The 24,589-nt window shown below is 43.7% G+C and overlaps 1 protein-coding gene across 1 annotated transcript in view; it reads left to right on the plus strand.

Annotated features, from left to right (window-relative positions):
* Positions 1-513: 513 nt before the first annotated feature.
* The window catches only part of TMEM263 (transmembrane protein 263), a 32,576-nt gene continuing 8,500 nt past the window's right edge, over positions 514-24,589 (plus strand). Inside the window, exons 1-4 of the mRNA XM_039520393.1 lie at positions 514-619; positions 7,501-7,549; positions 15,778-15,902; positions 17,016-17,085. Of these exons, the coding sequence (XP_039376327.1) occupies positions 17,022-17,085 (64 nt within the window). The 5' untranslated portion in view covers positions 514-619; positions 7,501-7,549; positions 15,778-15,902; positions 17,016-17,021. The remainder of the gene's footprint in view (positions 620-7,500; positions 7,550-15,777; positions 15,903-17,015; positions 17,086-24,589) is intronic.

Below are 24,589 nucleotides of genomic sequence, written 5' to 3' on the forward strand. Positions count from 1 at the left end.
TGGGAGGTGCTCTTTCATCATTCATTACAGTAAATCCACCTCTCCCACAGGAAGTAGCTAGGTGGAAGGAAGAATTCTCCTGTAGACCTAACGCGCTGTCGGACACTGGGGCTTTTCGGTCGACTTAACTCCACCATCAGGGGCATGAAATTTTTCACAGAGCCCAGCAATCAGGTGTAGCCAGGCCGTAGATGGCCACGGGGTGGGGGATTGTGCTGCTTAACCACACCACAGCACTCTAAGAGCAGGAGTTTGGGGGAGAGACGTAGGGACAGGGGAACAGACCATAGTTTGGCTGGTCTTCCACCCCCGACCTCCCCCCGCGCAGGGCCACGTGAGGCGGGGCTAGGGCCCATCACCCTGCACAACCAGTCGGCTCCTGAAGGGTGAGGCCCTAAGGACCGTACCCCTGCCTGGCCCGGACGACACATGGAGGCAGGCGGGGAGCCAGCGCCTGCGCGCCCCTCCGGCGTGTGGGGGCCGGGCTAGGGCGGGGTCTGCGGGGCGGACGGGGCGGGCAGCGTAGGGCGCCACGTCGGCAGCGGCCGCGGTAGCAGCAGCAGCAGCGGCGCAGGAGAGTAAAGTCTGCGCCGGGCAGGGAGCGGGCTGCAGCCGGCGGGTGAGTAGCGCGGGGCCGGAGCAGCCGGGGAGCCCGGGGGAGCGGCGGGGGCCGGGCAGCGCTGGCGGGGGCCGGGGGTTCCGCTCTCGCGTGGCGCGAGAGGAGCTGGGTTCCCATTAGCCCGGGCGAGGGGGGGGGCTGTGTCGCGACAGCGGGGAGGGGTGTCTCTGCTGGACCCTCCCGGGGCCCTGCTTGGTGGGAGGGAGCCTGCCGGGGGCAGAGCCGCCCCGAGCAGCCAGCCCGGGTGGGGGGTGGGAGAGGGCACAAAGGAAGGTCCTGCCCGGGGCCCCCTCCCTGTGTAACCTGCCCCGGGGCTCCCGTTGCTCTTCCTCGGGCCTCGTTGTGCCTTAGGGGGTGACTGTGCTGCCCTCCGTGCTGCAGAAGGGAAGCGGTGGGTGTGATGTGTCTAGCTGTACTACACGCACATCGCTCCTTAACACCCCCCCCCCCCCAGGGAAGTTAGCATCAGCTGCTTTGGGGGCGTTAGTTGCAGCGCCCCCCCCCCCCAAGTAGGGGCTTGGCCAAGTGTAACTGAGAGTAGAATTCGGCCTTCTGTGCAAGCTGGCAGGGGAGGGAGGTGTTCACACTTTGTGTCAGGAGCCGGAGGTTGTGTACAACGTGGAAGAGCAGAAGGGGGTGGGGGCAAAGAAGGAGCCCAGGCAGCCTGTCGCAGAGACTCCAGGTTAAATCACTGCCTCTCCTGCCACGTCATTCCTGCTGTCCAAAGAAGTTCTCTCTCTGGCTTCAGGGTCCCCATTGAAAGGAACTGCAGCCAGAAAGGCAGGGGTTATAATGTCACTCAAGTTTGTTTTCAGGCCACATCTGACAGCTGGCTACATTGGGCCAGAAGTGCCCAGCGCTTACTCAAAATAGAAGTGAAATGATAAACTGTCTCCTCACAACTTATGTGGAAATTTGCTTGTATGTTCTTTGTCCTAAAACCTGATTTAGGAGATTTCCAAATATAAAATGGAGGAGGAAAAACACCAGGGGATGGAGCAGGATTTTGCTTCAAAACAGTACTCCTTGGTTCACTGCAGAGTGAATGAATGTCACAGTGATGTTACCTGTGTTTGCAAGTTGAAAGAAATTGGACTGCATTACAGCCTTGGATTCCTCTAGTTCTCAGTTAACTTCAGGATCCAGCTCAAAAGTGCCTGGGTTCTTAATTTCTCCATGGACTTCAGGCTAGCTCAAGAATCTGGCTGGTGCTGACCCTTGCAATAAATAAGATTCTATGGAAGAGTGGAGCAACAGTTGGTGTGAAAGCCTTCTCTGCAGCTATTACTCTTTTCCTTTAGCTGTCTGCTTCAGCTGTTCTGTCACAATTTCATCTGAAAATCTTTTCTTCCTTGATCATTTCTCTTTGTTTCTTTCATTCTTTGTTTGCGCTATCCTTTATCAATTCAGAATTGTTTTGGGTTACAGTAGTAATGTAAAATATTAAGCACCTGTCACAGTTTTTACCAGCTGGGAAGTGTCTGAAGCGGAAGTGCTGAAGCTTGGGATGCCCTTCCTATGCTAGGGGAAGTATGTAACCAACACACCTTCTGAGTGTGGTGTTCTGTCCCATCTTGTGGCACCGAGACCATTTAAAGAGAGAGAGAAAATGAGTTTTTACCAGTGTTCCCCATAGTAAGTTGCATTGTCTCCTAAATAGGCTGTTATGGCAAAATATATGTGAATAAGGTTCCACAAATTGTATGCAAATAATTCATTACTTAAAGTTGGTCATTATTGACTTAATGCAGCTCCCTACGTGGTGTAGCCTGAAAATAAACTCATTATTTTACAGCCACACCACTAGCTGTGATGGTTGCACTAAGCTAATAGACAATCTCTGTGCAAATATTGTTGGGCAGGTCATTGCACTTGTTTGTTAAAGCTCTCGCTTGCAGCCCTCTGAATGAAGATATGGTAGATTTCCTATAGAAAACAATTGCAGAATGTGTATAGAATTTTGTAGGTGGGAAGGTAATTTAAATGCACAAATTAACATTAGCTTATATGTACACCAACTTCTAAGGCTACCCAGTAAACACTTGTTTACTTGTCTGTCACAAGAACAAATTCATTTAAAAAGCCAAAACCCTTTGTTGCCATTAAGTCAAGGTTGCAGGCACTCAGAGTTCATATTGGTATAGCGGTAGAGCCTAGGCACCTATGTCATCAACCTAGACTCCATTGTACTAAGTATCAGAGGGGTAGCCGTGTTCGTCTGGATCTGTAAAAGCAGCAAAGAATCCTGTGGCACCTTATAGACTAACAGACGTCTGCTGCAAAACGTCTGTTAGTCTATAAGGTGCCACAGGATTCTTTGCTGCTCTTCCATTGTACTAGATGCTGTACAAATTCTTAACAAACAGAAGGTCCCTGCCCCAAAGAGCCTACAATCTAAGTATAAGACAAGAACAGTCAAGTTTTAATTTTTTAGGTATCCTAGCAAAGAAAATGTAATGAGGAATTTGCAAGAGGACAAGGAACTCATCCCAGGCATAAGAGTCAGCACAAAGGTGCTCATTTGGAAAACTTAGTAGGCAATGAAGGCTGACTTCACTGGCAAAGTGGAGATTGGAGATAACATCTTGGTAGTGGATGAGAGACGTTAGATAGTGGGGGACAGGCAACTTTCCTTGCCATGAGTTTAATTTCCAAAATATGTGGGAAAACAAGCAAATGTAGAGTGAAGGTCCCTTTGCATAACCTTAGCTCTGCCCCATTTAATTCAGTACTTTGCACCTACCTAAACCTTTTTCTGCAGTGTGATCTCTGTCTACCAGCAGCAAGTACTCTCCAGAGCAGTGATGCTGTCTATAGCATATTGAGGGTCCATTGGAGTACATAAGTAAGGAGTTCTGATTTCAGATTGTTATGGGTGTAGAGAAAATTTCAAGTTCTATTAGGGTTAGGTATTGCAGTGTTCCCAGTTCTTCTTGGCATTACTACAGGGACAGAGTTAAGGTTGGTATTGTGTGAGAGAAATGTTACCTTGACTCTGCACTTTCAGACTTCTAACGTTTTATTTTTTTAATGTGATAGATTGCTCACTAACTGCGCTGGCTCCTGCAGACTTCCTCAATGAGCCTGCTTTTAGTTGGTACTGTTCTTTCTTTGGTGGTGGTCTTGTTCGCAGCTGGCACCTCCCCACTTCAGCATTGATCCAGGAATGGCTCATCTCCAGAACCAAAGAACATCCAGTATTTTTCTTGCTATACTTCTGGAGCTTGAGCCTGTTGCTGGATACTAGATCACAGTTCAGGGATAGATATTTTTTGTTTGATTTCTCCTTCTTTTCTTCTCTTTCTTTCTGCACCAAAAAAAGTTTACAAAAAGATTTACAATTTAAAGCTGCTCGTATGGAGGAGGGTCAGTATCTCAGGTACACTTTGATCAACTGACCTCAAATTTGCCCTGCAAACTACACCCTGGTCCTGGCCCCAGAAATGGTACATCAGTTCTCAGGCTGATCTTACTCTGTGTGTAGATTTTAGAGAGGCTTGAAAACTGGGTTTTAAATAGAAATCCTGTTTCCCATAATAATACTAACAGCGGTCACACTGTTGTGGCCTTAATGCATTTCTGGCTGAGTGTATGATGCTGTTGATGCATTGTCTCTTGTTTCAGAAACCCAACAAACTTCAGACCAGTCACCTAAGTTAACTGAAATAGATTTCTTGAGAGGGGCAGCAAAAACAAGACATGCCCCTCTCCTGGAAAGTAGCATGACCCACAGTATGTCTGGGCGGATGCTGAACTAATAAGAACAGATTTAATTTTTTTTAATTAAAGCTAATGTTAAAAAATTATATAATAGGTTGAAAAAAGTGTCTGTGCATCTGGGTATAGTGCTTAGATTATCCACAAATACAAAGTTTGTTTTTCAAACTCATATGATACATAGAGTACATAATCAGCAATAACCCAAATTTAGGTGAATCGATTTTAACAGTACAGTTTAGGTATTAGAATCCAAATACTCGGGTACATCACTCATGGAAAGTTGTACAGAGATTTGGTTGTGGAAAGCAAAATATATCAATGAGTAGAGATTGTCCCTCAGTAATTGAGAATTAGATAGGTTGTCCCTTTAGAAAATACAATCCATGAGGAAAGTATTTTGGTTACTTTCCTGACTGCCCTTCTCATCGGAACTCCAGCTCATCTCTCCTGGTATTGCCGATGTCAGGTGATGTGTTCTATGTAGATGTCCCTTGACCACCTGATGGCGTCCAACTTCGTGAGTTGCTGCATCAGCTGAGTGTAGCGTTGACCGATCCCGCATTCTCTCAGCACTCGGTCGTTACCGGGGTCCCATGCGCCCAAGGCTCCGATGATCAGTGTGTGTGTGTCTGAACCTGGTAACCCTTAGCTCTCAAGGTTTCGGCCAGAGGGGCATATTTCTCTACCTTTTGAGCTTGGGCATCATGGAAGGCCGTGGTCCTGTTCTCGAAGGGCACTGTGGCATCCATCATGATGATCTTCTTCCGGTCCTTGTTGGTGGTGATGATGTCTGGTTGCAGTTTGGTGTCGTTTCTGAGGATGGCGGTGTTTACAGCGGCTGGATAGCTCTGGCCAGGCGATCTTGGATGGCATTGTGATGCAGCTTCCAGGCTCTGGAATGGGGCTTGCAGCTGCACAGGACGTGGGGTAGCGTCTCGTTAGCGTAGCCGCATTTACTGCATCTCTTGTCCCAATTCCCGTGGTGGACGGCTCCGTTCAGCGGGACGCAATTGAACCAGGCCCTGTCGATGAACCTCCAGTCGGCAAATCGGGTGAAGCTGCCCCCCGGGAGAAAGTGGTTGCTGGTGTCCCACTTGCACTTCACCTCGAATGCCTTGCCCTGCTCCGGCTTCTGTTTCTGGTTTTCCACATATTGGCAGCAGATGGCATCCTTCGGGGTCTTCTCCAGCATGGTTCTAGCTCTTGGAGTGGTGATGGTGTGATCTGTATTCTTCACCTGTGGCACCAGGGTTCCTGGCGTTCCTCGCACCATGTCCAGTGGCAGCCGATACTTCAGTTGTCATGTAGTGTTGCGGGCATGAGCCCAGAGTGAAGCAAAGTCTCCTCCCTCTCTTCCAAATTCTTCCAGGGAGCCATTCAGGTACGTGGCGACATCTTGGTTGAAGGGGGTCCTTGCGATTCATTTCTTGATGGCATCCTGCATAGCACTTCCTGTGATTTTCCTCACCATGGCGTCTGGGCAAGGCAGAAGGTGTGAGTGATCACCACAACATCACACGGATGACCCATTCATGGGACTTTGGTGATGCCGTGTCTGTGTGAGATGTACACCAGGTCATTGCTGGCCCTCTGGGGAAGAAACATCCATTTCTTCACCAGCTGTCTGGTGGTGGTGTTTGCTTTGTTAAGAGGTACCTTCGCCACAGCAGATCCCCTCAGGATGAATGAAATACGGGGGGATCAGGAAGGTGTTCAAGGCATTGATCTTCTGCCATGGTGCCAGTAGGGAGGAGTTGATCCTGGCCACATCTCATAGGATTTCCACAATGGTATCCTCAGTTGTCTGCTGGACGTGGAAACCCATGGGCATGCCGAAGAAGATTGAGCATTTCTAATCATAACACTAGCACTAAGGTTTAAATTAGGGAATTAGTAATCGGGGTAATCAACATGGGAACAATACCCTGTTGAGAACCTTAGTGGGAGGGCTTTCTTTCCAGTCTCCCTTCTTATGCTGTAGTAGAAAGTGCTAAGATTCTTTTTAAGGTGCAGTTCCCTGCATCTTGTTTCGGGGCTGCATCTTTTGTATGAGCCTATGGCTAGTAAGTGTCCGATACATTTTGAAGTCTCCTATGTTTGCTGGAAAGGAGGAGGAACACTTTCCTCATGACCTCAGTCTCCAAGCCTCCTGACCAGTGGTGGGCAACTTGCAACCTGTGGGCCACACACAGCCCATCAGGGTAAGCCGTTGGCGGGCCGCCAGACCGTTTGTTTATATTTGCACGGCTGCCTGCAGCTCCCAGTGGCCGTGGTTTGCTGTTCCCGGCCAATAGGAGCTGCGGGAAGTGGTGGCCCGGCCTGCGCCACTTCCTGCAGATCCAATTGGCCAGGCATGGCAAACTGCAGCCACTGGGAGCTGCAGGCAGCCGTGCAAATGTAAACAAATGGTCTGGTGGACCCCCCAGCGGCTTGCCCACTATTGCTCCTTACTGTTTGGGAGCATATAGGGGGATGGTAGTTCTCCACCCCTTCCTAAGCATGACATGGTAATTGGTTGGTTTGGAGCACTTTTCCCAGGTAAATAGTTCTAGTGCCTACTGCAGCCCCATCTCATAATCTTTCCAAGCAGCAGTACCAAAGTAAAATTGACCTGCTTCTTGTCGGTTTCACTCCTTCCCACAGGGTTCTGAATAGCATAATTGAAACACCAGTTATGTAGATTTCACGCTGCTGCTTGGGACACCTAGCTGTGGAAACACTGGGGGTTTTTTGCCTGCAAACTCAGAAAGATAGTGCTGCATTAGTTCATGTTTGGAAGGTAATCTAAACAGTAACAACTAGAAACCAAACTCTTTTAAATGAAAGCTAAAATTCTGCACAAATTGCTGGTTTAAGACCCACCCCCAGCTTGTTAAGGAAAGTTTCCATCTTGACACCTAGTTCCCAAGTCTTGCACATGACAGCATGTGGAGAAGGTGGACAGTATTCCCATTGCCCAAGACCACAGATGTTAGAGGTGAAATAAAACTTGTGAAATGTTGGCTCCTTCCTTTAGTACTTAGGTGTCCTTATGATATTGTTTTGGGGGAGAGGGTGTACAGTGAGAGGCCCACAAATACATGGCAGAATGACACAAGTAAGCAAATCACTTTGGAAACACTGCTCTGTAAGATGTAATGAAAAATGTTACTTTCTCTTAGGTTTATATAGAATATTACTGTGGAAACTGCCGAATGAAGTAATATATTGGTAAGTGATAACCTTTGTTTTATTCAGTGCAATAACTGTATTAATGCACATGAAGGTTACACAACTAATCTTAGCATTTTCTAATACTTTCTGGTTTTGTTCAGGTACCTACAGAAGTGTTAAATTTTATCATTTTGTACATCCTGAGTAGACTCTTGTATTTGGCACCTGTAGTAACTCCTGTGCATAAGGTTGCCTACCCATATTCATTTTCTGTTCTAAAGAACTTCTTATTTTTTTCAATAGTTCTGTAAAACTTTCATCTTTTGGCCTGAAACTTTCCATATCTGTTGTCTGCAAGAACGAGGGTTTTTGAAAGATTAGTCAAAACCTTTTCAGCCATTTATTTTTTTGAATATGGAAAGTGATAAATACTTCTGCCTGTATGTTAAAGAAGAGAAACTACAATTCCTGTTTTGAATGGCTCTAGTACCTCAACAGTTTAGACAGAAACAGACCCTACGTTGGAGATGTGCCTCTTGGTCAAATGATTTTAAATGGATTTTAACTAAGTTGAGGGTTTGAAAACTGGACTTGACATGTGCACTGGGTTTTAACATACAGGAAGCTTTTAAACTAATGATCTCCCTATGTTTTATTAGCATTGTGCACATGTGAGAGAAAATAGAAAAATACCACATTGCACGTGCAAGTGTATATGCACACTCACAGAACATATGCAATGAGGCAGTGCTTCATAGAAACCTTGTCTCATTCTGAATGATCTAGTAATGTGAATTAAATGAGGTAGGGCCTTCAAGGGCTCTTGCCTTATTGAGAGTGTATCTTGTGTATTCTAAGAACTTGTTTTCCATCCAAAAACTACATTCAATCATGTGAATTTCAAGTATGGTAAGGTTGCAGAGTTACACTGAAAAATCAAGTAGTACCAAAATTCAGGTTCCTCATACAACTTTAACTTTTCTGCTTGTGCATACGCTTTATGATGTGCCTCTTAGTTACATTAACTCATACTGTCTTATGTTTCTATCTCACTTAGTATACAGGTTGGATGGTGCAGGGGGAATGAGGCAAAAATTCACAGAACTTTATTTTTGGCTACATTCTCTCTGCAATTATCCACATAAAGCTGGATTTATATTGTAGTTGAGGATACATTTTGAACATTTTTCTGTGGACATATTACACTCTGTGTAATGAATGAGGCCAGGTTTCAGAGCTCTTTAAATGCCCGGGTTGGCTAGCATACAGTGAATGAGACAGATTCACTCATTGAACAGTGAGGATAAAAATAAATATTCAATAGCTGTCATACTCACTGTATTTTGTCCAACCTGCACAGTCTGATGCAAGAATCCTGTACAAAATCAACAACTTCTAGCAAACAGTGTCCTTTAAAACCCAGATGGGCCCACCTTGTCCCTCCAACCACCCTCTTTCACTAACATATAGGAATCCTTAATTTGAGACATGGGGTTCCATATGGGCCATCCTCTCCAAGAACCACTGTTTACTGTGGTAAGTAACTCTTTTCCCCCCCCACACCCCCTTTGAGAATAGCCCATATGGATTCCCTACTCTTGGTTAATCAAAAGTGCTGAATATCTGCAATGTAGATGAGTTAACATTGATACAGGAATTCTAATTTACATAGTTCCTGATTTTTCTGAAATATGCAACTCTGTTTCCATATTGTACATTTCTGCACTTTTTTTTCTTTGAAGACATAAAAAGAGAATCAACAACCTCTAGCTGTGGCATCTTAGAGCTGTGTAGTTATCTGCTCTGAAAATACCTACATAATAACATAGTTGCATGGCTTTTTTGCATAACTTCATAGCTCTGCAACTTAAAACAGCAGTTTATTTTGTACTTAAGCAAAACCCCACTTTTTGATTGCTTAACTACATAATTTACTGTTTTCATCCTACAGCAGGGGATTGGCAACCTTTGGCACACGGCCCATCAGGGAAAGCTGCTGGCGGGCCGGGTGGGTTTCTTTACCTGCAGCATCTGCAGGTTCAGTCAATCGCAGCTCCCACTGGCCGCAGTTCACCGTCCCAGGCCAATGGGGGCTGCGGGAAGCAGTATGGGCCGAGGGATGTGCTGGCTTCCGTTTTCCACAGCCCCCATTGGCCTGGGACAGTGAACCACGGCCAGTGGCAGCTGTGATCGGCCAAACCTGCAGATGCTGCAGGTAAACTGGCAGGCCCGCCAGCTGCTTTCTCTGATGGGCCGCGTGCCTACAGTATTTCTTATTGAGATCTACCCATCTTTTGAAGTAGCCATGTATAAACATTTGTATTTTTTTCAGAAAATAATTTCCTGACCCAACAACTCAAAAATAGCTGAATGGATTTTCTACACATTTGCCAGAAAATAAGTCTGTTAGGAAGATTTCAGTCTAATAATATGCTTAGCAAAATTTCAGCCCACCAAAGACAACTTTTTGGAAAAATTGATAGGAAAATGGAGGCTTTCAATACGTAATTTGCTACTTTAATAATGAATGTTAAGTCATATCAGGATGGATAAAATTGATTAATAAAATTGATTTTTCTTTATTTAAACCAGATTTTCATTTACATGTTGCTAATGCTTTACTTCCAATTTTAGTCTTAATTGTTAAATTGGATTTGTAGATTCCAAAGCCAGAAGGGTCCACCGTGATCTATTCTGACCTCCTGTATTACACAGGCCATAGAATTTTTCCAAAATAATTCCTAAAGTCTTAATTTATAAATTGCCAGTGATGGAGAGTCCACTGCAACCCTTCCAGTGGTTAATTACCCTCACTATTAAAATGTATACCTTATTTCCAGTCTGAATTTGTTTAGCCATTGGATCGTGTTAGACCTTTCTCTGCTAGAATGAAGATTCCATTTATCAAGCAGTTGTTCCCCATGTAGATACTTGTAGACTGTAATCAACTCACCCCTTAACCTTCTCTTTGAGCTTCTTAAATCTGTTTAGTTTAACAATCTATTACTACAAGGCATGTTTTCTAATCCTTTTAATTATTCTCGTGGCTCTTCTTTGAACCCTCTCCAATTTATCAACATCCTTCTTGAACTCTGGACACCAAAACTGGCCATAGTATTCCAGCAACAGTTGGACCAGTGGTAAATACAGAGGTAAAATAACCTCTCTGTTCCCTCTCAGTATTCTTCTTTGTGTGCATTCAAGGATCACATTAGCCTTTTTGACCAATGTGTTGCACTGGGAACTCGCATTCAGCAGATTATCCACCATGACCCCCAAACCTTCCCAGGATAGAGTTCCCCATCCTGTAAATATGGCCTACATTCTTTATTCCTAGAGGTATACATTTACATGTATCAAAACGCATATTGCTTGCTTGAGCCCAGTTTACCAAGCAATCCAGATCACTCTATCAGTGACCTGTCCTTTCATTTCCCCCATTTTTTGAGTCATCTGCAAATTTGTATCAGCGATTGTGTTTTCTTCCAAATCATTGATAAAAATGTTATAGCATAGGGCCAATAATTGATCCCAAAGGGACCCCACTAGCAACCCACCCACTCAATTATGAGTTTCTGTTTACAGTTGCATTTTGAGATCTATAGCAGCTTTTAACCAATTAATCCATGTTAATTGTATCTTTTTAGGTTTTTAATCAAATGTCATGTGGTACCAAGTCAAATGCCTTACAGAAGTCTAGATGTATTATCTCAACACTATTACATTTATCAACCAAACTTGTTGTCTCATCAAAAAAAGATGCCAAGTTAGACAGGATCTGCTTTCCATAAACCCATGTTGATAGGCATTAATTATGTTACCCTCCTTTAATTAAAGTCCTGCATCAGCTACTCCATCATCATGCACAGGATTGATGTCAGACCGACAAGCCTATAATTACTTGGGTCATCCAGTTTAACCTTTTTGAGTACTGGCACAACATTAGCTTTCTTCCAGTCTTCTGGAACTTCCCCAGTGTTCTCAGATTTATTGAAAATCAGCATTAATGGTCCAGCAAGCTTCTTTGCCAGCCTTCTAAAACTCTTGAACGCAGATTATCTGGACCTGCTGACATAAATGTCTAGCTTTAGTAGCAGCTGTTTAACATGCTCCTGAGATACTAGTGGAATGGAAAGTGTTATCATGATATGACTACATCCTTGTTTTTTCCCAAAATACAGAACAGAAATATTTATTGAACACATGTGCCTTTGCTGCATTATTATTGATAAGTTTACTATTTCCTTCTAGTAATGGACCAATACCATTGTTAGGATTCTTTTTGTTCTTAATATACTTAAACAACTCCTTAACTTTGGCCATAGATTTTCCTCTTGTGTCCCTTTGGTTCCTGAATCGATTTTCTGCAATTCCTAGCTTCAGATTTATATTCATTACTATCAACTTCCCCTTTCTTTTTTTAATTGCCCTCTAAACCATGTTGGTTTTTTAACCAGTACAGCCTTCCTTGATTATTTTGTTTTGTTTCGGGGCATCTTGTAAAGTGTTCTTAAATAATTCACAAGTAGCATTTACATTTTTCTGATTAATTTCTTCCTTCCAGCTGATTTGGGACATAATTGTTTTCAGCTTTGTGAAATTGGCCCTTTTAAAGGCATGGTGGGTGTGCATTGTTCTAACAATAAGGATGTGAATGAGACCCTGGATTTGTTTCTTACAGTAGAGTTGAAGTCTTTCAATCATGATTTGAGGACTTCACTAACTCAGCCAGAGGTTATGGGTCTATTACAGGAGTGGGTGGGAAGGTTCTGTGGCTTGTAATGTGCAGGAGGTCAGACTAGATGATCATGATGGTACCTTCTGGCTTTTAAGTCTGTGAGTCTGAGTTAAGCTTTTAAGTGTGAAACTTCTTAGGTTTTTTTTCCCCATCTACTATGTAAAATCTGAAATCCTACCAACAATTAGGGAACAAAAGAACTAAGTGTAAAACATCCTTCTGTGCCTATCTATAATGTTTAGGAAAAAATGTTGCGTGATCATGGGGGACTTAAATTTGAATCACACATTCAGCCAGTATTAAAACATCCTCCAAATTTAAAAATACAGATGACTATTTCCTAACTCAAAAAGTGTATCCACTCTGGGGCAATTCTATATTATGAAAATTAATAATAGCTTAGGTACCAGTGATCGTGATTTGATCACATTTATAATGTGCAAACAGACTAAAGTCCAGACTAGTAATATTGTATATAAAATCCAGGATCTCATTCACATTCTTGGAGAGCGACACAAAATTGATAAGCATGGAGCCTGTTCTACAGTTGCGACCAACACCATCTTCTGATACACTGAAATTCCTCAAATCAAGAAAGTTGAAACACCTTGACCAGGCTATACTCCATCAGGGTTTGCAGTTTGAAATCAATGGGACTTTGGTTTCGAAGTCATTTAGGAGCTCTTGAAAAATCCCTCCCTTAGGTGTGTAATTTTAAGGTTCTATTTTTGAGGATTTTGGCTTGTGATTGAAGAAAACAAACACTTAACTATGTTAATATACTGAAAGTTTAAACAACTTTTCATTGTTAGAACCACCTGGTCAATTTTGTTTTGAAGCAACAAACATTTTATGCCAATAGGTTCTTTAATAAATGTTTAGCACGAGGCTGCAGGCACTTATGCATATGTTTAAAATTAAGCATATGAGTAATACGACTGAGGTCAATAGGATTATTCCTATGGATAAAATTATGTACCTACTTAAGTATTTTCAGGATCAGCGCTTTAATTTTTCTTTTGGCTTTTGCCTGTAATTGTTTCTTAACTTTCAAACAAGCTATCCTACTAGTAGTGGCATTTTAAAAAAAACAAAAGCCTGCCAACATTTTATATTGTAATTCATCCTGAATTTTAATCTCAAATTGAAATGGCACAAATCTTCAAATTAGTTTTACAAAGTCTCAGTCTGCTTTAAATCAGTTCATAAAAATCAAGCAATTTAATGACTTAAAATAATCATTCCATCTTGCTGCATATGTGCATAGAACAATCCATTTACCTACCTCAAAAATAGTCACTTCTGAAGTAGAACACAGCTGCTGTTTTATAGAACATAGCAATATTATTTAACTAAGTATCACAACAAAATAAAATACAAAAGCTTCAATGTAGTAGTTTTAAACCTTTATTGTATTTACTTTAAAATGCAAATCTTGCTTTCTAGTACGCTTTCTTCAGGAATATGAAAGCTTCTGTTGTTGTTTTTTTTTCTTTGTCACCTACACATCATGGTGAATGTCCTTTATGATTGTATAAAATTAGCTTCCATTACAGTGGGCTCAGATCAAATACCCCAATAATCTAAATGGAGATCATAGAATTCAAGATCAGAAGGGACCATTATGATCATCTAGTCTGACCTCCTGCAAGATGCAGGCCACATAAGCCGATCCACCCACTCCTTAAGCAAGCGACCCCTGCCCCATGCTTCGGAGGAAGGCGAAATGTAGATTAGTAAATAAGAATTGCCATACCAAATCAGACCAGTGGTCCATCTAATCCAGTATCCTGTTTGTCAGTATCAGATGCTTCAGGGGAATTGACAAGAAATCTTGAAGTGGACAATTATGGAATAATCTGTTCACAGGGGAAGCTTCTTCCAATCCACTAATGGGCAGGGATAGTCTTAAACTCTCATACTTCGTGGTATATATACCACTAAAACAATATTGTTTTACCCCTCTCTAATGTAGCACTAGATACTCATTATCCATAGAAATATCTGACTTTTAAAAAAAATTCCTATTTGGCTCTTTGCTTCAAAGATTCCTGGTGGTGGGGTGTTCCCTAGGTTAACTATGCTTTTCCCCCCAAAATGCTTTTTCCTTGTCAGTTTTATTTGCTGCCATTCAGTTTCACTGAACATACTTTTGTTTTTTTATTATATGAAGGGCAATAAAAGCATCTCTTTTTACCTTTCTTATACCTCTTGTTTTATATAGTGCTATCCTTTTTCTTTTATGCTTCATCTTTAGGAATTTCTAGTCCGAAATTCATCTCCCAACTTGCTACCTGTTCTGCTACCTTTTGTCAGGTCCATTTGAAGTTCTTACACTTATCTTCGTGTGCTGACTAACCTAAACTTTGTATAGCTGTTCACTTAGTTACCTCTTTGTCCTACTCCCCCCTCCCATCTGTCTGTTTTGTCCACCTGTTGTTTCCTGTCTGTCATGTACAGTTTGAGCTCTTTGGGGCAGACATGATTGTCTTTATTTCATGTCTGTACCCATGCCTGGTACAATGGGACCCTGATCCTTTTGGGGTGCTGATAGGTGCTACCATAATACAACAAATTATTTGTGAAACTTATTGCCTCACTGGTCACCTCTTTTTTTCTGTTCATTAGTACATATATTTAAACAGGTAGTCCTGGCATTAAACCTTGTGGCCCCTGCTACTAATCTTTTTGTCATGTTCAGAACTGTCCATTTATTCCTATTCTCTGTTTTGTCTCCCTAGCCACTTTCTAATACCTGGCAGTATGTTGCTTTTTATCCTGTGTAACTCCATAATTTCTTTACCAGCCTCTTGTGAGGATTTTTTTTTACAGAAGTTCTTGAAAGGCCAAACAAACTGTTTCAACTGGTTCTCCTTTAGACACTATTTAGTTGATGCATTCAGAGGATTCTGATAGCTTAGAAAGGCATAATTTTTATAGAAGGTAAGCTGATTAGTCTATCATACGTTCATCTGGTTGGTCTCCAATTCCGATTTTAATTACCACTTCAATCAGTTTGCCAGGTACTGAAAGGTCTACTAGTCAGTAGTTCTCAATATCTGCCTAAGCATCTGTTTTTTTTAAGCTATTTTTCAGTTTTCTCAGGGTAACTGCTCTTAAAGATTGCAATTTCTTACAACACTTCTTCATTAGCAAATTCAGTCACTTTGCTCTTATGTTTGTTCAGGATTCTTGGATGTATAACATCTGGGCCTATTGACTTCTCTTTTAGTTTCTGTGCGTTGCAACACCTTCTCTGTGAATATTTGAGTCTCTTATATTACCTCATCTTTATTACCTGACAAGAGTAGGTCTGAGGTACTTATCTCGTCAACATAGTCTGTAGTGAAGATTCATGCAAAGAAATAACTTCGTTTTTCTGCAGCGTCCTTGTGAACTTCAGTTGCTTCCTACTGGCGTAGCATCTCACAAACTGCATTCCTCTGATCTATATACTTCAGCTATTGTGCTACAAATCCCTTTTAGCCCTATTTGCAGTTTTACATTTTATCTGCCATCGCTTATGCTCATTTCTATTGTCTTCCAGGTTTGGATTTCCACTTTCTAAAGGATTCCTGTTTTGGCTCAGATAATCTCTTGATCCTTGCTGTTTAGCCAACCATACTGGCGGCTTATTTTTTCTTGCCTTCCTAGTTCCTTTTCTCTTTAAAGGTATGTATGTATGTATGTATTCTGAGACTTCTGCTTTAGTAGCCTCCATGATAAGTCTAAGGACTCTAATTTTACTTTCCAGTTTAGCTATTGCACTTCTGAAATCCAGTACTCATTATTGGTACACCTCTACCTCGATATAACGCTGTCCTTGGGAGCCAAAAAATCTTATCGTGTTATAGGTGAAACCGTGTTACATTGAACTTGCTTTGATCCACCGGAGTGCGCAGGCCCCCGCCGCCCCCCCCCCGTCTCCCCGGAGCGCTGTTTTACCGTGTTATAGCCAAATTCATGTTGTTATTGGGTGGCGTTATATCGAGGTAGCGGTGTATGATATTTGAGAGTATTTAACTTAATTATATTGTGATTGCTATTAGGAGGCTCAATTGTGGTTGTGACTTGAACAAAATCCTTACTTAAGACCGAGATGAGAGGTATGTCCTCTTGTGTACACTAGAACTAGCTGGTCCAAGAAGCAGTTGTTTAGGGCATAGAGAAGCAACTCGATGGGTCTCTGTGCAGAGGCTTAAAATAGCTCATTATTACTGTTGCTGCCTCTCCCTAATCAGGAAACCAGTAATAGAACCGTACTGGTGTATTTTTATGATTTGGAATTTTTATCCATTCAAATTCTGCTGTATGTTCCCTATCACTTAAATTGTCTCTCTAGGTTCTAAAGAATCTCTTGGGTATAGTATGCTCTCCCGCACCTCTACCATTTAATCTGTTCTTCTATAACTTATAGCCAGATATTGCAGTATCCTATTGGCTTCTTCACCACCCCCTTTTCTCCAACAGCTCTAAGGCAATCCCTCCAAGACAGGGTTGAGACATGCTAATGAGGCAAGGAGGCTTACACTGTATCTGCTGACCCTGTTCTATGCTTAAAGACTTAATTTTCTAGGACTCTTCACCAGTATTGAAATTGGGGAGATAAATCTGAACCTGCAGACAGCCAGCGATAAAAATAGTAATGAATATGCTGTTTGCTTATTATCTCATACAGAAAAGAAGGTCCTTTTGAGGGAACTTTCGTGTGCATGTGTTTAAATTTTAAAATTGTTTCAGATTTTGCCAGAAATGATATAAAGTAGATGTGAATTTCTTTTTTAGGCAATAATGAATCAAACGGACAAAAATCAACAGGAAGTTCCTTCATACCTTAATGACGAACCACCAGAAGGTAGATATTAAGTTTCTGTAATCTTTTATTTGATAGTAAGAAAATGAGCTGAAGTGCAGTTTGTTTCTGAAAAGAATGACTGTGAGAATAATTTATCCTTGCACACAAGGATCAAGCTAAGTACTCTAATTTTTGTTTAATGACATTCTTTTACTGCTGCTAGCCCTGAAGAGCTAACACATTTAAGATTGAGTGAGCTGGATTCTATTCTATCTGCACAACAACAGAATTGTTTACTAAGTAACAGTTTATTGCCCAGTGCAAACCCATTAAAGGCAGTGAGGTTGCACAAGTATTGAAAGGCATAGTTTTAAGACTGAGTTTGCATTATTGTAACTGAAAGCAGTTTGCCAGTTGAACCTTTATTATTAGTGTTAATATGTGAGATGGAAAGAGCTCGGTTTGACTTTCAGATCCCAGGCTGTATTTGAAGGGCTGGCAGTTTAGACAAAAAGATCTACACCTCTACCCCGATATAACGCTGTCCTCGGGAGCCAAAAAATCTTACCGCATTATAGGTGAAACCGCGTTATATCGAACTTGCTTTGATCTGATGGAGTGCGCAGCCCCGCCTCCCCGGAGCACTGCTTTACCGCGTTATATACGAATTTGTGTTATATCGGGTCACATTATATCGGGGTAGAGGTGTAGTTAAAATGCATCTGATTCAGGAATCCTTGAGACAAACATTGAACCTGATGACCAGTTTCGGAATGTGTCTTCAGAATAGAACCACACTTACTTAAACTTGCTGGATTATATAAAAGCATCTTAGTCATCAGAAATTGAATGTAACCAAAATCAAATCTGTTCACTTTTTCTGATGAGCTTTTTCTTCTGTTAGTGCTGCAGAGGAGAAATATGGCTATAAGCGAGTGAGCTGGATTCTTTTCTAGATTGTGCATCAGCGCAATTATTAACCGAGTTCTGTTTGCAGAATCGTCTAGCATGTAATCTCCTAAAACAAATACTCTTGTTCAGCAGCCAGGTTGTCACTGTTGTACTGGGGGTGTTTCTTTTTTTTTTTTTTTTTCTCCTCTCACAAGCTGGGTCTACTTGCTATGGAGATCACTGAGTGACAAACACTGAACTCAGGATCCCATGTTCTTTAGTCACACTTCAGAATATAACAGTACTTGAAAGCTATATTTGTGTGCAGTCTTTTTGTAGGTTGTTGCTAAGGCTGTAAGAAAACGGAGTGGCCTTGCGGCCTGGTGCAGGAGGTCTCAGTGCCACTTAAATTTAGCTCACCCACCCCTCTCTCATGAGTCAGTGGCAGAGGGAGACAAGGAGGAGGATGGGGTTGGCCCTGCTTACTGGCTTGGTTTTGTGCCAAATGCCACTGCTGGCACTTGGCCCTGCTGGCATTAGCCTCACATTTTGCCTAGGTGCAGTTCTGCCTCTGCTAGGTGGTGCAAGCTGGGCCCACCAAGCAGCAGTGGTTCTTCTATGACCTTCAGGACTTTGCCTTTCATGGCTGCCCCGTCTCCCCAAGGGATGAGCTTGGGGAGGCCCCAGTAAGTAAGGCCAGGTAGGAGCTGGGGCTTGTGCCTGCACAGGGCTGGGATAGGGGAGCTCCAGTGGTGCCAGTCCCCACCCCTACAGGACCTCCAAGGCTCTCTGAGGTGGGGCTGGCTCTGGGGCACAGGGGCTTGTTCCCCACCCACCCAGCCTGGGGATTGGAGGAATGGGGGCAGGGTATCTAGCCCCTTTTAGAGGGTAAAGGACCCTGCTGCCTACCAACACCTAGGCAGTTACAAAACAATAGTTCAAGTCCTGCATACCCCTCAAACTGCAACTTCAGCAAACTAGCCACAACTTTTAGACCAAAAAAGTCAGTTTTCTTACAGCATTAGTTACGCATTTAAAATGAAATAAGTTGTTTACTACTTAGTAGTGCCTCCTAACTGTAGAGGAAGGGGGTCCAGTGGGTTAATATTGTCCTATTGGTAACAGTAGTGAGGGATAATCAGTACAAAATGCAGGGTTGGCGGGGGAAGTAAAGCAAATTGATTCCCTAGCACAGTGGTTCTCAACCTCTTCCATTCTGCAAACCCATGTTACAGCAGCAAAGTCTTGAGACCTCGTTCCTAGCTATAAGGAAAAGGAAGGGGGCCAGGATGTTCGGATACCTGTTCACAGTCCCGAGGCTACCAAGCCTATGCTCTAGCATGTTGTACCCAAGTTTTAGTTTTTTAAAGAGGTAAAATACAACCTCAGTTACGAACACCTCGGGGGAGAACGTTATGGTGGGTCTTTCAAAAGTTTACAACTGAACATTAACTCAGTACAGCTTTGAAACTTTACTATGCAAACGAAAAATGCTGCTTTTAGCTATCTTCATTTAAATGAAACAAGCTCAGAAAGTTTCCTTATCTTGTCCAATCTATTTGTTAGCTTTCCCTGTATTTTTTTTTTCGTAGTATACTGTATTTGAATTTTTGGTGTGTCTTCTCCCCCCCCCCCCCCCCAAAGTTGCTGCCTGATTGCGTACTTCCAGTTCCAAATGAGTTGCGTGATCGACCGGTCAGTTTGTAACTCTGGTGTTCTACTGTACTGTTGTTTTAAAGTCTATAGAGAATGGGTTGTATTTAAATGTCTTGCTCAAATTGTGTACATGGCATAGCTCAAGTTAACTTTCAGTCTTTGTGGAAGGACAAATAAGACAGCTGTGTTTTTCTCAGCTTCCTACATTCATTATCTTGAGCAAGTCAGACAGATTCCCAATTTAGCAGCGGTATTTTGATCTTTCTCCAAAAATTCTTGAATTACTTAAGGTAAACTTATCTCTTCATCCCTTTGTGTCATAAACTGTCCTCTCTTAATCTGGCAACACTCTATTAGAGCACATCATCTGAGTAGACAGATGGGGGTGGGAGAGGAGAGGGGAAGGGAAGAGAGAGAGGAGGAAATTAAGGCACTGCCAAAACTGGATAAGAGTGAAGGGGAAAGAGTAGAAGATGAACTGACAGAACAGAGAGAGCGAGAGAAGGGGATAAAAACACTATGGAGGAGCTACTGCTCATTTGTTAACAAAAAAGATGTCTGAGGAGGAGGATTGCGGAGAGGAATGCACTCTCTCTCCCTCCCCTATCTCCCCCCTCCCCAAAAAAATGGAGTATGAAGGGGAAAGATGTTCAGACTGAATGTAAGTAAGAGAGAAAACACTTGCAGGATGTGGTGGGTTTTTTTTTTTCCCCTGTTTAATCTTGTATTTGGGTTGACAGAACTGGTCAGAGGGGAGAAAATGTATGAAATAGTAAATAAAAATCTTTCAGGTATTTTAGGGAATTAATTTTTTTAAAAATGTCTGACTTGAAAAATGTCAATTTCAACTAGCTATAAACACCCCAATTAGTTGAGTAAAATATTTATTACATATTGTTTCCCAATCAAATCAATTCAGTCTTAATCATGAAGGCATGATATTACTTACTCTCTCCTCTGTTATTATGAAATTGAAATCCACTGGATTCAGTGGACTTTTGTTTTACAATGTCAGAGTCTCATTTGTATCTTAAATCTCAGTGGGCTAGGTTCTGTAATTCTGTGAGTGTTACCATTGACTTCAGTAGGACTGTCTGTGATGAAAGGAATTTCTTAACCTGTGCATGGGTGTCAGAATTGGACCCTAAACTAGTCTTCACATGGCAGACGTTAATTGGAGTGGGGGAGGAAATGGAATAGAACTCCTAAGCAGGGCAAAAGTTCTGAGGATGACCTTTGTTTCCAGTGCAGACTTCATATTTTATGTGCTTAGTTATGCAACTTCTGTAATTAAACGTTTGTTGTCCTGAACTTTTCTGGCCTTACATGTCATATGGGGCCTTCATATCTGATGCAATTCTAAAAATTCATCACTTTAAAGAGATGGCCAAACATGGATGCGTGCCAATTTCAGTCTTGGCATGAAAATCAGTTCTCTAAGAATTTCTTGGCAGGCTTCTCTTTTGAGGAAAGGCTTAGTTCTAAGGTCACTTGACCAGTCTTTTGTAAAGTGATGGCATAAAGAGCTTCCAAATTCTACAGAGGTGACACCTGGCTAGTCCCAGGAGGTTCAACCAAAAAAAAACCCAACCAACTGCTTACTCACCTTCTCGTAACTGTTGTTCTTCGAGATGTGTTGTTCATGTCCATTCCAATCAGGTGTGTGTGCCGCGTGCACAATAGCTGGGAGATTTTTCCCCTAGCAGCGTCCATGGGGTCGGCCTGGGCATTCCCTGGAGTCATGCCTTCATGGTGCCCAATAAAGGGCCCAGCCGACCCGCCACCCCCTCAGTTCCTTCTTGCCAGCTACTCTGACGGAGGGGTAAGAGGGTGGGTATTGGAATGGACATGAACAACACATTTCGGAGAACAACAGTTGCGAGAAGGTGAGTAACGGTTTTTCTTCTTCGAGTGCTTGTTCATATCAATTCCAATCAGGTGACTCTCAAGCCCAAATTCAGGAGGTGAAGTTGGAGTTGTTCACTGATTGGAGCACTGTTCTTCCAAAGGCCGCATCGTCTCTGACCTGCTGGGTAATCGCATAGTGCGTGGTGAAAGTATGAATGGAGAACCAAGTCGTCGCTCTGCAGATTTCCTGAGTGGGAACCTGCGCCAGGAAAGCTGTTGATGAAGGCTGTGCACTCCCCCAGGGCGCAGGCTTGAGTGATTGGAGGTGCAGGAACCCCCGCCACGTTGTAGCACTCATGAATGCAGGATGTGATCCATGCTGAAATGCGTTATGACGACACAGGCAGACCTTTCATTCTGTCCGCCACTACCACGAATAACTGGACCGATTTTCTGAACGGCTTCATTCTCTCGATGTAGAAGGCTAGTGCCCTACGGACATCCAGTGAGTGAAGTCTCTTCTCCCTGCTGCTAGAATGTGGCTTAGGGTCGAATAAGATGTCCTGGTTGATGTAAAACTGTGATACAGCCTTCGGTAGGAAAGCAGGATGAGGTCTGAGCTGAACCTTGTCCTTATAGAACATGGTGTAGGGAGGCTCTGATGTTAGGGCCTTACATTCAGACACCCTCCTGGCTGAGGTTATCACTACCAGGAATGCGACCTTGTAAGAGAGGTAGAGCAGGGAGCGCAATGCCAAGGGTTCAAAGAGTGGTCCCATGAGTCTAAAGAGGACCAGGTTGAGGTCCCAAGCTGGGACAGGCTGCTGGACATGAGGGTATAGCCTGTCAAGACTTTTTAGAAACCGACTGCCCTCCACACCGGGGTGGAAGGCGGAGATGGCGGTCAAGTGAACCCTTATTGATGACATTGAAAGCCCCTGCTGCTTCAGATGGAGGAGTAGTCCAGAATATGTGGCACTGAGGCCAGCGTTGGGAACGAATGGTGCTGTGCCGACCAGATTGAAAATCTCTTCCACTTGGCAAGGTAGGTAGCTCTTGTAGAGGGTTTCTTGCTGTCAAGGAGGACTTGTCTAACCTGATCTGAACAGGAAAGCTCCACTGGGTTCAACCATGGATCTTCCATGCCATGAGGTGCAGAGATTCGAGGCTCGGATTTTGGAGACGACCGTGATCTTGTATCAGAAGGTCTGGGAAGAGCAGCGGGATGACTGGAGCTTCCACGGACATGTCTAGGAGAGATGTGTACCAGTGTTGGTGGGGCCAAGCTGGAGCTATCAATATGACCTGAGCTTATTCCCTCTGGATCTTCAGTACCACCTTGTGAATGAGCAGTATGGACAGAAAGATACATAGGAGGCAACCTCCCCATGAGAGGAGGAACACGTCTGCTCTGGAGCCTGGGCTGTGATTTTGGAAGGAGCAGAACTGCTGGCACTTCCTGTTGCATTGCGTAGCGAATAGGTCTATCTGGGGAAATCCCCACCCTTTTGGAAGATTGAATTCATGATGTCTGGGTGAAGGGACCACTCGTGGCTGTGAAAGGACCTGCTGAGGTGGTCTGCCAGCTTGTTCTATACCCAAGGGGAGGTCTGACGCTTGTAGGTGTATTGAATGTTCTACACAGGAGTCCCACAGCATGAGGGCTTCCTGGCGCAGGGGAGAGGAGCGTGCACTCCTCTCTTTGTTGATATAGAACATTGCCGTGGTGTTGTCTGTCATAACTGATACACATTGTCCTGTTAAGTATGCCCGGAAGGTCTGGCACGCCAGGTGCACCACTTTCAGCTCTCTGACGTTGATGTGGAGAACCAGATTCGCCTGAGACCAGAGACCCTGCATCCTGCGGTCCCCTAGATGTGCTCCCAAGTCTGATGCGTCTGTCACTAGCAAAAGAGATGGCTGTGGAGTGGCAAAGGGGACTCCTGAGCACACCTCCTGAGGGTTGAGCCACCACAGGAGGGAGTTGAGGACTGGGCGAGGCAGGGTCACAATCCTCTCTCAGCTGTCCCGGGTTGGTCAGTACACCGATGATAACCATGACTGGAGCAGTCGGAGCCTGAGTCTGGCAATGCTGCACCATGTAGGTACAGGCAGCCATGTGTCCCAGAAGCTTCAGGCAGTTTCTTGCTGTTGTGGTGGGAAACCGTCTGAGACCTCGAATGATACCGGCCAGGGTCTTGAACCTTGCTTCCGGCAGGCATGTCCTGGCTTGGGTCAAGTCCAGTACTGCCCCTGTAAACTCTATTCTCTGAACAAGGAGACAGAGTTGATTTTGTGTCAAAGGTGGCCCTGATGAATTTGACTTGAGCTTCCACTTGGTGAAGACTCGAGGTGCTGCTGAACAGAAGGACGGTAAATTGGTATTGGGTATTGTTCACCACAAACCTGAGGTACTTCCTGCGGGGCTGAGTGATCGCAATATGAAAGTAAGCATCCTTCAAGTCAAGGGCGGCATACCAGTCTACTAGATCCAGTGAGGGGATGATGGAGGCCAAAGAGACCATGCGGAACTTGAGTTTCTTCATGAACATGTTGAGTTCTCGCAGGTCCAGGATGCACCTGAGGCGGCTTTTGGTATTAGGAAATACCAGGAATAAAAGCCCTCGCCCCTGTGGTCCTGAGGAACCTTCTTCACTGCCCCTAAAGATAAGAGCGACTGCACCTCCTGGATAAAGAGCTGCTCATGAGAAGGGTCCCTGAAGAGGGATGGGGAAGGGGGAGTGGAAGAGCGGGAGGGCACAGAATTGGATAGAGTATCTCCTCTCTACCATGCGGAGTACCCAGTGGTCTGAGGTGATATGGGCCATGCCCAGTAGAAAGGAGATAGTTGGGACGAGACAGTAAGGTGGGGTGGATCCAGTATTTGTGGTACACCGTCCTCGACCATGCCTTCAAAAGGCCGGTTTGGGCCCTGAAGATGGCTTGGGTTGTCCCAAGCCCTGGCCAGAGGGTTGACGTGGCCTTCTCCTGCTGGTCTTGTTTCTCCTTCTGGACCCATCCTGGCAGTTCTGGTGCCCGAACTGCTGAGGAGGCTGTGGACAGAAGTGTGTCTGCTGCATTGACGGTGTATAGAGGCCCAGGGACCTGAGGGTGGCTCTGGAGTCTTTTAGGCTGTCTAGCCTCTTGTCCATTTTCTCTGAAAAAAGTG

The sequence above is a fragment of the Mauremys reevesii genome, linkage group 1 (assembly GCF_016161935.1).
Source record: "Mauremys reevesii isolate NIE-2019 linkage group 1, ASM1616193v1, whole genome shotgun sequence".
NCBI lineage: Eukaryota > Metazoa > Chordata > Testudines > Geoemydidae > Mauremys > Mauremys reevesii.